Here is a 15,787-nt window from a genome sequence, read left to right on the forward strand (position 1 = left end):
CACACTATAGATCTTACTACAAAACAGACTAAACATGTGACTACATTCGATACTAAAGATTAGAATATAGATCAGACTATTTATCAAAATATATATCACAATATAGAACAGATTGCAGACAAGACTAAAGATGAAACTTTCCGTATAAGACCAGACTATAACCCAGGCAATAGGTCAGATTACAGAATAGATCACACTGTAAATCGAATTACAGACGAAACTATAGACCAAACTATTGAACAAATTATTGACCAAACTAGAGATCAGGCTAAAGACCAGGACCAGATATACTAGATTATACAATATTACCTAGTCTCTAGTCTCGTCTTTGGTCCGGTCAATCGTCAATGTGGTCTATATTCTAGTCTGTAGTCTAATCTATAGGCCTGAACTCTGGAACTGAGAAGTAGATTTGTTTATAGTGTAGTTCATAGTCCAAACTATAGACCAAACTATGGACTATAAAAAAGACTATAATTAGGGCTACTTTAGACTTATCCAACAGACTATAGGGGTGACAATTAACCAGTATAGACTTTATTGTATTCTAAACCATTGACTAGATTTAAGTCAAAACTATAGACTAGATTATAAACCAGAAAGACTATAGACTACAGTATAGAAAAGATTTATAGAAAAAGTTTTAGACCTGTCAGTAGTCCAGACTATAAACCAGTCTAAAGACAAGGCTAAAACTCAACTCCTGAGTATAGACCAGTCTATATACAAGACTACAGAGAAGGTTATGGACTTGATTACAGACGAGATTATAGCGCAGACTATAACACAAACTATAGTCCAGTATATAGGTCCATATGTTGGCCAGGCTATATACTACTATGTACGCTGATTATAGCTTAATCTTTGCACTAATCTGTAGTTTCATCTAGAATTTAGTTTATAGACTAAATGATCGTTTAACTATAGATCACTGATAATAAATTTTTCTCTTTTTTGCTTCCCACCTTTTGTTAACATATTTGTCTTTTCTTTATTTGTTTAGTTTTGTTTATTTGGTTTTTTTGTTAGTTTTTTTTTGTTCTCTTAACATTTTCCTATTGGACTTTAACATTCTTCTATGGATCATTGATTTGTGGCATGTGTTTGTTTGTTTGTTTATTTGTTCTATTATTTGTTAATTTTTAAAGTTGTTGTTGTTGTTCTTAAACAACTTGTATATTGATCTTATAGTGTTGTATATTTTTTTCTATTCTTTTTTTTGTGGCTGTTAAATGGTAAATTAATTTTAGGATTTTTTTATTTGGAAAATAAGAAAAGTGTTGTTTTTTTATTTTTCTTGATTGTTGCGTGTGTATAAATGTTGGTTATTGTTACGAAACGATTTTAGAATTACAATAACTGTGAAAGAGTCAAGAACAAATAAGACAAATTTTGTTGTGTGGGAAAAAATTTAAATTTTGTAATTTTTTTAACAAAAGGATTTTAAATTTGGAATAAATATAGCGGAAAATTTAATAAAAATGTGCAGCAAAGTGTTAAGAATTTTAGTGGTATGTGTGATAAAGAAACAAAAGAACAAAAGAATTTTAAATAAATTTGTGATAAATTTAACACATTTTTGTAAAAGATGTGAGAATTTTTTAAAAGGAAAAGTCTTTTTAGAAAGGAAACTTTAAAAAGATCCTTGAAATACTACTTCCTTTTTAAGAAAAGTTACAAATCTGTTATAACAAATAACTCTACTTTAACTTACAGCTTCTTTTACCCATTTTTCTACCTTCACAAGCTTTTTGGTGGCGTTCCACCTCAACGTAAGTTTTTTCCTCTTTTTCAAACCATACTCTCTATCAGCTTCAATTTCATCTTTCTTTTCCGGTTCTAGTGAAGCACCACCTCCACCACCTCCGCTAATGAAACAAATACCTTTAACCTATTTTCGCACTTACACCTATCAACAGCCATTACCCGCCAATCAATTTCCTCTTTTAAGTTCCACTGATTATATAACAAATTTTGGAGCCTTGGGCAATACTCCCTACATAAATCCCATGTTGCCCGTAGTGCCCCTAGGAATGCCTACAAATAATGAAATTTTACTAGATATTAAACCAGAGAAAACTTATGCAGGCATTAATTTGGTTAGATCTTTAGGAGGAATAATACCAACACCTTTGCCCTTAACTACAACCACAACAACGGAACCTACAACAACAACCACTACCACTACAACGACTACTACACCGGAACCCACCACAACAACAACAACTACTACCACTACTGAAGCTCCCACTACAGAACAAGTAGATCCTCCAGCTACCGCAACCCCCTTAATACAAACCGATGCTTTGGTGAATATAGAAGCTACCTATCCTGCTTTTAATCGCAAGGTCTTTACCAATCACTTTAACATTAACTACAATCGTCCTGTTTATCCTTATCCTGAATACTCGGTCTACAAAACTGGCAGCGGCGAGGAAAATCAATTACCACCCAATGTTGAATTTGTACCCTGCATGTGTCCTGTAAATATACAAAATACCGGATTTCCCTCACCCTATCAACCAGGAGCACCTTTTACTGGCAATCCCTCAAATTCAATATTCTTAGCTCAAGGTCGTACAAATGCTGAAGCAGAAGCTTCTTTGGATTTACCATTACAAAGGAATATTCCTTTAAATATTGATGTTAAAGCAACAGGAGTGAATGAAGGTTTTAACTTAGCTGATGATTTACAAATGGCTAAACTTGTAGAAGAAAAGGAGGAGGAGTCTGCTACACAGAGTAATTTAGCGTAAAAAGTATTTCCGTTTTTAGGAAAACTCAAGAACTCTACTCATAAGTATTATTAAATTATAATTTTAGACTGATTGTGTAAATTGAAGATGAAAATAAATTTTTAAAAAAGTGATAATGAAGTTTTATTATTTTTTAATTGAATAAAAAGAAAAAAAGAAAATGAATAGATTGTAACTAAAGACTAAATTACATTCTAGGATATAGACTAAACTACTGTAGAGGTTATAGACAAAACTACTACTAATTGTCCACGCTTTAGACTAGTTTATTTTCTAGACTATAGACAAGACTATAGTTCAGAATATAGATCACACTAGGGTTCAGATTATAGACAATAGTCCAGACATTAGTCTGAACTTTAGTCCAGACTTTTGCCTGAACTTTAGTACAGATCTTAGTCTCTTCTGAAGTTTAGAATAAAGTCCTATAGTCTAGACAATAGACTAGACTATAGGCAAGACTATAACTGGATTATAATTCAGACTATAGATTTCTTAGGTAATATTTTAGAAAGTAGAGTACAGACAGACTCTATTCTAGATTATAGGTTATACTATGCAAATAGTGTAGTGTGGAATTTATTCACGCTATAGTCTATACACCACAACTATAGTATATAACTCACTGCATAATATAATCAGTCTACAGTACGGACTATAGCCAGTATGTAGGTCAGATTATATTCCATTTGCAGTCCTGACTATAGTCCAGACTATAGCTACTCTATAGTACAGATTATAGTCAATCTTTAATCCAGACTACTGTCTCTCTATAGTCCTGACTATAGTCTCTCTATAGTATAGACTATAGTCCAGGCTACAGTCTAGCTATAGTTCAAACTGGAGTCCCTCTGTAGTTTAGACTATAGACACTTTATAGCCCAGAATATAGTGTTTTCTAAGTCCAGACTATCGTCTCTCTATAGTCCAGACTATAATCTCTCCACTATATACTATAGTCTCTCTATAGTCCAGACTATTGTCTATAGTTCAGACTATAGTCTCTCTATAGTCCAGAATATAGTGTTTTTTATAGTCCAGCCTATAGTCTCTCTATAGTCCAGACTATAGACTCTTTATAGTCCATACTATAGTCTCTCTATAGTCCAGACTATAATCTCTCTATAGTCCAGACTATAGTCTCTCTATAGTCCAGACTATAGTCTCTCTATAGTCCAAAATATAGTCTCGCTGTAGTCCAGACTTTAGCATCTGTAAAGTCCAAACTATAGGCTCTCTATAGTCCAGACTACGGTCCCTCTATATACCAAGCTATAGTCTCCCTATATTCCTGACTATGGTCTCTCTATAGTCCATATTATGTTCTCTCGATAGTCCCTACTACAGTATACCTTTAGTGGGGATTATAGTCACTCTTTAATCCAGACTACAGGATCTCAATAGTCCAGAGTAAAGTCTCTCTATATTCCAGACTATAGTCTCTATATAGTCTCTCTATAGTTTCTCTATAGTCTAGACTATGGTCTCTCTATAGTCCACACTATATTCGGGACTATACTATAGTCTATAGTCTCTCAATAGTCCAGACTACAGTCTGTCTGTAGTCCAGGCTATGGTCTCTCTCTGGTTCAGACTAAAGTCAGTTTAAAACTCAGACTATAGTCTAGATTATTGCCTCATTCATAGTCCAAACTAATTAGGTTTAAGTCTGAGATATTGAATTCAAATTTAAGATAAAAATTTTTGTATTAATTTATTTATTAAATTATTACATATCACTGTTATGTCCATACCATAACAATGGTGGAAAATATAGGTTTTTCCCTTTAGCCATAAACTCCACCTATAGACTGCTATTTAGCCAAGGCAACAACCTTTTGGATGTATTAAAACTGCTTTTAAAGGTTGCTTTTTTTAGTTCTTAAAAGTAGCGGTTATGTTTTTGATACTATTTGTTACAACTGGTTTGTCTCGTCTCTTTTCATAACAAATTTTCGTTTTTCTTTTATATTGTATTCTGGCCTATAGTGAGTGTGAGAGAATAGTGTGTGTTGGTTGTTGTTTGTGTGTAGAGGGTGAGGGTTTTTTTTAATGAAATTCCTTTAGCATTATAACGTAACTTTAGTGCGCCGCTGTAGATTATTAGGGGATGTTTTGAACATATTTTTTTTCTGAGGGTTTTTTTTGCTGCTGTTGGTCTATGGTTAAAACAAAGAGCCAATATATATAGAAATGATTGCCAAGTTAAAAAGTAAAATAAAACAACAAAAAAATAAGACAATAACAAGTGTTTGGTAAAGAAAAGAGAGATGACAAAAAAAAACTAAATTCGAAATTAAAATAGGAGAGTAAAACAAAGAGAAAGATAGAGAGAGAGTGTAGGAATCTTAAACGTTAGAAAATAAATTTTAAATTTTAGAAAATTAAAATTTTAGAAAAATACAATTTTATATTTAAGAAAAATCTAGAGAGTTATATGTTAATTTTGAAAAGTTGTTTTGTTAAATTTATAGAGAATTAAGCAAGTTTTTGTTTTTTGAAAAAAGAATGCAACCCTGTTGTTTAGTCCTTTTTCAAAGCAACCCTGATGCTGGTTGTTGTTGTTGTTTTTTTGGTTTTGGATTTTCCTTTTAGTCTTTAAATTTCGAACTTAATATTGGTATTCGAAATTCCTATTAGAGAGTGTTGAAAATTCTAAGGCTCGTAAAGGTTAATGATGAGTGCAAAATTTTTTCATACAACATTCGGATTTTGTAGACGCATCTTAAAGCATACATAAAGACGGTGACTAATAAGCGAACTAAAAAATAAAGAAATAAGTAAAAAGAAACTTTAATTCTTTAAAGTATAAATAAAATTTGTTAAAACAATATTGTTTGAACAAAACAAATTTTATGAAAAATTGGTTAAAAAAAATAAAGTTTATTTAAAAATTCACACAAAATGTTTCTTTAATTAAAAGAAAATTCTAAATTTTGAACAAAAACATTGCGTGTTTATAAAATTTAGTGGAAATCGCATATATATATATAAAAAAATAAATTTTTTTGTTGTTGGCTTAAGCGGTCTCCCTAGGCTGCCATACCTCCATTAATAGTTGTTGTCTTTAAGCAGTGAGTTTAAGGGGAGCAAGCGTCGTCGTCGTCGTCCTGTTGTTGAAAAGTAATAGTAATTTTTTTTCGGGGTGTGCCACGCCAAAAGAAAAAGTTTTTTTTTGAAACTTTTTAACTAAAACGAAAAAATAAAGAAAATAATTTTTTAAAAACATAATAAAAATTGAAAAAAGTGAAAAAAAAAACAAAAATTATATAAATTTATTAGTTAAAACCAGAAAAATAAATTCAAAGTGTTTTTAAGTATTAAGGATTAAAAAAAAAATATTCTCGAATTTACGTCATTTCTTTAGCTTATTGTTGCTCAAATAAGAAACAAATAAGAAAAAAAGAAAAACCAAAAAACCTAAATATATATTCTTATTGGATCGTTTTTAACATAAACTACGACATTAAAACACTACTCAAAACCCCAAAAATGTTGAGGATTTTATCTTTAGGCTTAATGGCTTTAATGGCCATTAGTGCGACACAAGTTCAGGTGAGTGAGTCATAATTTTTTTTTTTGTTATTGTTATTTTACAGTTTTACCACAAAATTACCCAAAAAAAAAAAGATATAAATGAAATAAAAAACTCTCTTTCTTTTTTCTGCGTTTGGGTATGTATGTCTTAAATTTTGTTAAACAAGGGGTGTTGAAATTTATGTTATGTTTTTGTTAAGCAAACTGCAAGGGAGGGGGGGGGGTTTGTAACTAAAAATTGTGTTATAAAAAAAAACATGTTGGAGCCAAGATATTACATTTTGTTGTTTCTTTAATTGCCCTGTAATTATGTTTTTTATTATGAAATTATTATTGATTTTTTTCTTTCACTTCAAGGGTTGCTTATCATTATGTTAACAAGTTTAAAATAGAAGAGAAAGGAATATTTTTAAAAATTTTAATAAAAAGCTTGAGAAGTTTTAAAATGAAATGTTCAAGTCCTAGCTTAGTCATGTACTTTTTAAAGAACAAAAAAGTACCAGCAACTTCTTTTAATATAAATTCTCCTTCAGTCCGCTTAAGTTAGGTTTAAGATTATTATTTTCAATATTATTATAAACATACCAAAAGTACCATTTGCAGAAGTAAAAAGTACCAAACATTTCATTCTTCTTAATTTTTTATGAACAATTTTAATACAACTTTTTAAAGAACAAAAAAGTACCAGAAACTTCTTTTAATATAAATTCTCCTTCAATCGGCTTAAGTTAGGTTTAAGGTTTTTATTTTCAATATTATTATAAACATACAAAAAGTACCATTTGCAAAAGTAAAAAGCACCAAACATTTCCAAAAGTACTTTTTTTTTAGTAAGATTTTAAAAAAGTACCAAACTTCCTACTTTAATATTCTTAAACACTTAAGACCCTCTTTCACTTGACATCCCTTAAGTCAATTTATATGTTTCTTTTAACAATATTATCAAAAATCCAAAAAAGTACCAAAATGTTCTCTATCTTTTCAATTTTCTCAATCACCCAAGACCCTAAATGGTATTACACATGTTCTATGTAATAGAAAATTCTCAAAAAGTACCATTTGCAGAGACAAAAAGTAGCAAACATTTCGTTCTTCTTAATTCCGTTTCAATAATGCTTTATTTTATGTAATTTAGTTCAATAATAACAAAAAGTACTTTTTTAAATAAGATTTTTAAAAAGTACCAAACGGCCTACTTTAATATTCTTTAGCACTCAAAATCTTCTTTCATTCGACAGCACATAAGTCAAATTTAATGTCTCTTTTGTCAATATTATAAAAAATCCAAAAAGTACCAAAATCTTCCCTATCTTTTCAATTTTATCAATCACCCAAGATTCTAAATGGTATTACACATGTTCTATATATATTACCGAAAATTCTCAAAAAGTACCATTTGCAGAGGCAAAAAGTACCAAACATTTCTTCTTAATTCCATTTCAATCAGTATTATTAATGCTTCATCTTATGTAATTTAGTTCCATTATAACAAAAAGTACTTTTTTAAGTAAGATTTTAAAAAAGTACCAAACGGCCTACTTTAATATTCTTTAACACTCAAAATCCTCTTTCATTCGACAGCACATAAGTCATGTTTTATGTTTCTTTCTCAATATTATCAAAAATCCAAAAAGTACCAAAATCTTTTCAATTATCTCAATCACCCAAGACTCTAAATGGTATTACTCATGTTCTATATTATAGAAAATTCTTAAAAAGTACCTTTTGAAAAAACGAAAAAGTACCAAAAAGTTTCCTATTCATAGAATGAAAATGTATTAAATTCTTTCCTCTTTTAGATTATAAAAATAGTAGCGAAATAGTAGGTATATTTTAAATAAGTAAAAAAGTACCATTTAAAGAAGGATAAAGTACTTTATTAGAACAAAAAAGTACCTGTCGTGTTTCCTTTTATAGAACAAAAAAGTACTAATAAAGTTTCCTCTTAGAATTTTTCATACAAGTGTTTCTCATACAATGAGTAGAGTATATATTTCATTTCATGTGTTTTGGTTGCATATTATAGGATATCCAAAAAGTACCATTTCAAAAACGAAAAAAGTACCAAAAAAGTTTCCCTCCCTTTAATACAATGAAAAAGTACAAAAAGGTTCCCTTTTATAGCTTCTTATTCAATCGGGATTGTGCATGTTCATTTTCATAAGTATTGAAGTAATTAATGAAATGTTAAAAAGTACCATTTGAAAAATGAAAAAGTACCAAATGTCTTATTAAACTTTGTCCTTTATTAAAACGAAACAGTCCCATCTTATAGATCATCATTTAATGAGTGACGTACATGTTCCATTTTATGTGTTTTGGTTACATATTATAAGAAATCTAAAAGTACTATATGAAAAGCGAAAAAAGTACCAAAAAAGTTCACTTTTATACAAAGAAAAAGTACTTAAAAAGTTCCACTTTATAATAAAAAGTTCCATGTTAAAGATTCTCATACAATAAGTTACCTTTGTTTTGATTGTTGTTAAGATTAGATTAAAAGTGTAATGTATAGTAGATGAGATCCTAAACACTTTTTCTAGTCCATTTCTGTTCCTTCTCTACAGGAAAAAATTTGAGCAAAATTTTCTATAACGATCTATGAATGGTGATGTTTTAAAGTTTAGTTTCTTGAAAGCAGTTTCATAGATATTTCCAGTTATTTGAAGCCTGTAGTATATCTCCGTTAAATGATTCATTCTAGATACAAATTTCACAATATTTGTTAATATACCTTTTAGAAAAACGTCAATTTGAAATGTCCTTTAGATAACTTTTTTTTCTTTTGGTTCAACTCCAAAAAAGTTTTCTAAATGACAAAAATAAAAACAGAATTACACAATTTAAATCAATAAAACTAAAGAATTATATAAAGCATTTTATAATTATAAAATACGTGAGAAAAAGAATAGAAGATAAATAAAAACCTTTACAAGATAAAAAAGTTTTTATCATGAATCTGTTAAATAAACTTTTTAACAGAAGTAATATTTTGCAGTTACACAAACAGCTCTAAAGCAAAATCCTAATGTTTGTTAAAATCTGGATTCACTAAGATCAGCTTTAAGATGATAAATCCCTTTGAAAGTTTTTTTTAAACAAATAAATTTCAAATTTCTTGGTTTCAGCTGTTAAAATATCTAAAATTATCAATGTTTTAAATGATAGCTGGACTAATTTATATGTCTTAAACTGTTTTCTATATAAAACTGTAAAAATGTCTACAATATTTTAAAAACTTTCAAAGTTATTAATTTTTTATTAAAATAACTCCTTAATTAATATTAATCATACGCTGTGTGGAACAAATTAACAAAAATTCGAATAACTCTAAAACTATACCAGATTTTAAAGAAATTTTAAATGATTTTGAAATACAACAAAGGTGGTTGAGTTGTGTTTACACAAATTTAAAGAAATTTTTATTTTTATAAAGTTTTTGATTTAAAAATTTTATTTTATCTAAATTAAACTCATTTTTATTGTTTTTGTTTTTAACAAATTAACTAAAATCCTTATAATTCGAAAACTATTCAAGATTTTTAAGATTTTGAAAGACAGCAAATAGCACTAAACTATTTCTATATTTGTTGTAGTTTATTTTTGACTTCAAAAAGATTTTTCAGAATTTTTTGAAAATTTTTTTGAAAAAAATTCTTTTTATAAAGACTTTTGATAAAAATTCAAAGTTTTTTTAATACTTTTCTTATTGTTTTATAACTATTAAAGTGTTGGGTTTGTTAATTTATTCTAAATTATGTCAAATCTTGAAAGCTGTTAAAGTTATTAAAAAATTAGTAAAATTACTCCTTAATTAATAACAATCATACGCTGTGTAGAACAATTTAACAAAAATCTTTATAACTTAAAAACAATTTAAGATTTTAAAGAAATTTTTCAAGATTTTAAAAGATAACTAAAAGAGCTAAAGTATTTTGTTTAAAAGTTAATAGAAAATTGATAAAATTACTGCTTAATTAATAACAATCATACGTCATGTGGGACAATTTAAGAAAAATCTTTATAACTGAAAAACTATTTAGGATTTGAAAGGAAATTTTTTAATATTTTGAAAGTTAACTAAAAAACACTAAAGTATTTTAAGAAATTTTTACTCTTCTTCTTTAAAGTTGTAGGGTTTCGTTTAAAATGCAAATATTTACTTCTTTTACAAATTTCTTTAACATTTTAATTAAATTATGTTAATAAATATTTACTTTTAAAACCAAATTTTTTTTATGTTTTGTAAATTGTTGTGTTATTGTTTATATAAAAGTTATATGAAAATTATAGTTTTTCTAAGGCTTTTAATCATAAAACAGTTATCAAAGGTTTATATGTTTATGTTTTGTAAATTGTTGTGTTATTGTTTATATAAAATTTATATGAAAATTATAGTTTTTCTAAGGCTTTTAATCATAAAACAGTTATCAAAGGTTTATAAATAAAATTTTGTAAGAAAAATTTTGTTTTATAAATACTTAATAAATGTTTATGAATAAGAACCCTAAAGATAAATGTAAGAAAATAAAAAAACATATTTTATGGAAATTAACTTTAAATAAAGTATACATTACCTAAGGACTTTATAATTATAAAGAAAACAAAAACAAAGGCAGACATTAAACTGGAAATGTTGTATAAAAGTAATAATACTTGGTCAATATGTATTTTGTATGGAAATATATACTTTAGTTTAACCAACATAATAGACAAGACTATGCAGCAAAAAATTTGTATATTCAATAATACAAAATAAATATTACCAAAGAAAAAGAAAGGAAAAGAAAACACAACCAGACTCTGATTGCTTAAACATACATATAATCTAGAAGTTTATGCTTTGTTTAGGGAGAATAAATTTTAATAAAAAACCAGTCATGACTTGATTAGTTTTAAAGTGTAAAAAAGCTTTTGCTTGTGTGCTTTATAAGAACAACTTGCTTTCGTGCCCTGTTATCGTAAGAAGCCCTTCACTGCTTTACAATTTATACAAATCATGTCCAGTCCTATAAACTAACTAAACTCACTCCCTTAAAGCCATCTTAAAAAGCTAAATAAAAACAACAAACCCCTTTAGTAAACATTATTAAGTCAGAAAATGAAAATTTGTTAAAATTTATATATAAAAATTTATATATAAAAATGCTATATACATATATAAACGTTTTAACTTATTTTTTTAAGGGTGTAATTGGCGATATCACCAAAAAGAACATTTAGCCCTTAAAACTGCATAAATTAGCTAAAGGTTAATATTTCTTTAAAAAAAAAACTAATATAAATGTAAAAAAGGGAAACAAAAGCAACAAAAACTACAAACCCCCTAGTTGTAACTAAAACTTCCCTTAAAAAATGCTGCATATCTTGCACATTTAACCAGACTAACAGAGGAAGTAAGCTTATTACTGCAACTTCCTTAATAACATAAACAACACTTGGCACATATTGTTTATGGCAACACAGCAAAAGAAATGCATACAAAAAAGTTTAAAATAACGACAAAAACTAAACTTAAAACTAAAAAAATTTACAAGAAACATACCAAAGTTATTGTTTTTTTAAAACTTTTTTAAGGAAATTTCTTTTTTAAATATTCCTTTAATTGTTAATTTTCATAACTCTTTAAAATTTCTTTAAAATCTTTTTTAGTTTTTAAGTTATAAGGTTTTTTGTAAAAATTTCCTACGCGGCGTATGATTGATATTAATTCATGACTAATTTTATAAAATTGCAAAAAACTTTTACATTTTGTTTTACAACATAACAATTTGTAGGTGATTTCTAAAAGGAAACATTTCAATTTATCATTTTAAAAGCTAAAATTTATAAAAAATTTAGAATTCTACTTAAAAATTTTTCAAAAAATTAAAATATTTTTCAAATTTTTCAACTTTAACAAATTTTCTATTAAAAAGTTGCTGAATTTTAATAAATTTCTAAAGAAAAAATTTGTTGGAGATAATTTCTAAGAATTCTCCAATCAGTGTTAATGAGGAATGTTATTTTCGGAATAACATCACTTCCCAGATACTTGAATCTAACTTCGACGAATGCTTGACTGCGGCACAGAAAGTCCTCCAGAGTTTCACTATCCTCTCGATTCAGACGAATTCTTCACATCCAATTTTGTATAGATGTGTGTCTCTCCACTCAGAATATATACCATCATGCTAACCTCAGAATTTCTCTTTTTGAGGAGATTTCTTGTCTTGCTTTCCTTCGTGTCACACTCCATGGATTTTTGTGCTTCTGCCTACCGTTTCATCATTCCACTAGGCCTCTCAACCATAGTTTTTTAATTCAGCTTTTTTTGTCTAATGGTTTTGCGTTCATTATTTTAACTACCTAGAGCTCTATTCTATTTAAAGTAATTACTTTCGCCCTCCCGTGTGACCTGGTATCCGTATTATGTTAACTTTACCTCTGAGAGAATATCCAGTTAAAGCTTTTCTTATAATGCAATACGGTCTTGGATTTAATTGTAGCACCTGATATCGCTCTTATCGCCTTCTGGCGGTAAATATATTAAGCCCTTATAATCCAATTTAACCATTCCGTTATTGCTAGTTAACGAGTCCCGTAGGTCTTGTGTGTCCCATTGTGATACCCTAAGAATTGTACCTCCCTTTTGTTAAGAGAATGGTATGCCTCCCTGATTTCCTTGACTATTTGATTCTTGCTGTCTTCGGGCGAACCAACCAGTATTTCAATTTTTTTTTAATTATTTTATAAAGATTTTTATTAAAAACTCAAAGTTTTTTTAACTTTTTTGTTGTTTTATAACTATTAAAGTGTTGACTTTGTAAATTTATAAAATTTTGGATAAAATCTTGAAAACTTTAAAAGTTATTAAAAATTTTGTAAAATTACTCCTTAATTAATAACCATCATACGCTGTGTGGTACAACTTAACAAAAATCTTTATAACTCGAAAACTATTTAAAATTTTAAATAAATTTTTCAAGATTTTAAAAGATAACTAAAAGAGCTAAAGTATTTTGCTTTAAAGATAATAGTATAGTTGATAAAGACAGTTCAGATCATGGACATGATAGAGCAGCCTATGCTCTTGTAAGTCACCTAGAAGTTGTTGTACCGTTTCCACTACCTTTTCGTCTAAACAACTTCTACAGTAGCTTTTTAGTTGCCCAGTAATTATACCAATAAGAAGCCTAATCGAGTTTTTGCTAAGAGACAAGATAGTCCTAGTTCCATCCGTTGTCAGAGTGGTCCAGAGCAGTCTCGAAGTGGTGATATTTAACCACCTAAGTTACGTCTCCCTCAGAATCCAGTCATTTATCAATTTTGTTATAATTTCTTCTAAGGACGACCCTTTAGTTACGCATTCATCAGATATTAGTTAAGCGATAGTATATTTCTGTTTTTAGGTCTTGAATATGGAACTCTAGACCGACTTTGTTTCTCAAAATTTAGAGCCATCCATGTAGCAACGGATTCCTACTTTTATTTGCTCTAATATTCCGCTTGATCAAGACATTAAAGCTGGGACCAGCGTTTTAAAGCTTATCCGATGATTGTATAGAACCTCACAAAGAGTCTACTATACATTGATGACGTGTCCCTTTAAACGCTTTTGGGCAGTTCGCCCAAAGTTATGAGCCGTTCGCCTGTAAGCGCCGCCCTATTATTTTAAATATGTTTCAATGGGTGGAATGCTTTCAGAGCTTTAGTACAGTAGGCACTAGCAGCAGGTACACAGTAGATTTTTATTGTGGTTTGAACAAATTAAAACAAATTTTCTATAGAAAATCTTTGTTCGATTTAAATTTGAAGATTTTTTCTATAGAAAAAGTTAGTTCAATGTAAACTGCTGTTGAAATTAAAACACTTTTTAGTTTAGCATAGTTGTTTGAACTTAAATTTAGTTTAAATTTTTCCAATTTAAACTTTTAAAAATGTTTTATAAATTAAATTTACAAATTTCTTTTTTTCTCTTCATAAAGCAATTTGTTTAAAAAAATTTGTATGAAAGTAAATTTTATTTATTTACTCAAAAAAAAACCCTCTTTTTCATTACGATTTTGTAGTGTTTTTAAAAAAAAGTAATAGATTTTTTTGTTGTCTCGTCCCTGAATACAATTTATATTTGTTCTATATTTTTTATGTTTTTTTCATATTTTTTTTTTGTAGTTTAATTAATAATAAAACAAACTTTGATCTATAACTAGTGAGGGTTTCATACTACCAGCTACTAAAATTGCAAAATCATAAAAATAAATCTATAGAACAAAAATATTTTGTTTCTCAATATTTTATCTTTATCACTATATACATGAGATAGTTGATGATGATGATGATGATTCTATTATAAACTGCTAAAATATTTTTATGGCATCAAAAAAGTATAGAATAAAGAATATTTTGTTATCTTCTCTAGAATATTGTGTTTTGTTTAGGAAAAATATTTCTTTCATTCAATAAAGCAAAAACCATGACATGACTTTTTCCCACTTGACACTCGATAGTAATTGAATAAAGTTATTTATTCAATACAAACTAATAGAGCTTCTAAACTAGTTAAATTGTTTATTAAAGGTGCTCCTATTTATATATTCCTCAGTGTTTGTTAGAGGGTCTTTTGTTGTTTGTAATTCTAAATATGCCTGCTATATACAATCAATGTTTGTTAAAGCCTTAGGATTTTTTTCTTTTTCATTTCCATTCATTTAGACAATTCGAGAAAATAGACAAATCCAGCAACAAACTGACCCCTTGCCCTCCTCCTCCCTTTCCCACTTTCCTCCTCATTCATTACACTACGTTTCTTGCTGTTTTATTTAAAGCTTTACAAGCTTTATTCTCACTTGTATATTTTCTCTTTTTATTTCTTTTCTTTTCATTTCTTCCATTAGTATTCAGTTCTTTTTCCATTTTTCATGTTTTTTACTGGCTATTGTGTCATTTCTTTAGAGTATTTTCTTGTTTTTATCTTTTTTTTTGTATATTTCTTTATTCATTTATTTATATATTTTTTCAACGTTTTTTTTTTTTCTATACAGTTTGTGTTGTATTCATTTAACATTTGTCTGTCTTCATTTAAGTCGAACATTTATAGAGAAAATTAAAAAGTAAGAAAAATCAGACAAGACCTCTGAAAACGAAAGAAGGAAGGAAGAAAGGTTGTTGGTTAAAAACAGTGAAAGAATTGTAAAGACAGACAAAACATCAATAGTAATCATTTAGCTTTAAGCTCGAGGAAAAAATATTAGTAAAATGTGTTTAAATTGAAGAAACTTTTTCTATAGAAAATTTTATCAAATTCAACAAACTTTTAATATAGAAAATTTGTTTAAATTGTACTTTTTCTATAGAAAACAAACTTTCTTCGTATGGAACAAACCTTTTCTATTATTTGTTCTAGATCTGTTCTAGTTTTGTTCTAGTTCTGTTCTAGTTCTGTTCTAGTTCTGTTCTAATTCTGTTCTAGTTCTGTTCTAGTTCTGTTCTAGTTCTGTTCTAGTTCTGTTCTA

At 28.0% G+C, this 15,787-nt stretch overlaps 2 protein-coding genes across 6 annotated transcripts in view; both read left to right on the forward strand.

Moving 5' to 3' along the window:
• Positions 1 to 1,081: 1,081 nt before the first annotated feature.
• Positions 1,082 to 2,827, forward strand: LOC111679759 (uncharacterized protein PB18E9.04c). Its single transcript, XM_046947580.1, has 3 exons — positions 1,082 to 1,511; positions 1,717 to 1,772; positions 1,844 to 2,827. The coding sequence occupies exons 1-3, from the start codon at positions 1,482 to 1,484 to the stop codon at positions 2,754 to 2,756; spliced, it is 999 nt and encodes a 332-aa protein (XP_046803536.1). The 5' UTR covers positions 1,082 to 1,481; the 3' UTR covers positions 2,757 to 2,827.
• A 2,820-nt stretch (positions 2,828 to 5,647) lies between these two features.
• LOC111676744 (amyloid-beta-like protein) overlaps positions 5,648 to 15,787 on the forward strand; it is a 98,611-nt gene continuing 88,471 nt past the window's right edge. For all 5 annotated transcript variants that reach the window (XM_046947575.1, XM_046947578.1, XM_046947576.1 and 2 more), the window contains exon 1: positions 5,648 to 6,311. In XM_046947575.1, coding sequence (XP_046803531.1) covers positions 6,249 to 6,311 — 63 coding nt within the window. In that variant the 5' untranslated portion in view covers positions 5,648 to 6,248. The remainder of the gene's footprint in view (positions 6,312 to 15,787) is intronic.

Source organism: Lucilia cuprina, chromosome 3, assembly GCF_022045245.1.
Source record: "Lucilia cuprina isolate Lc7/37 chromosome 3, ASM2204524v1, whole genome shotgun sequence".
NCBI classification, from domain to species: domain Eukaryota; kingdom Metazoa; phylum Arthropoda; class Insecta; order Diptera; family Calliphoridae; genus Lucilia; species Lucilia cuprina.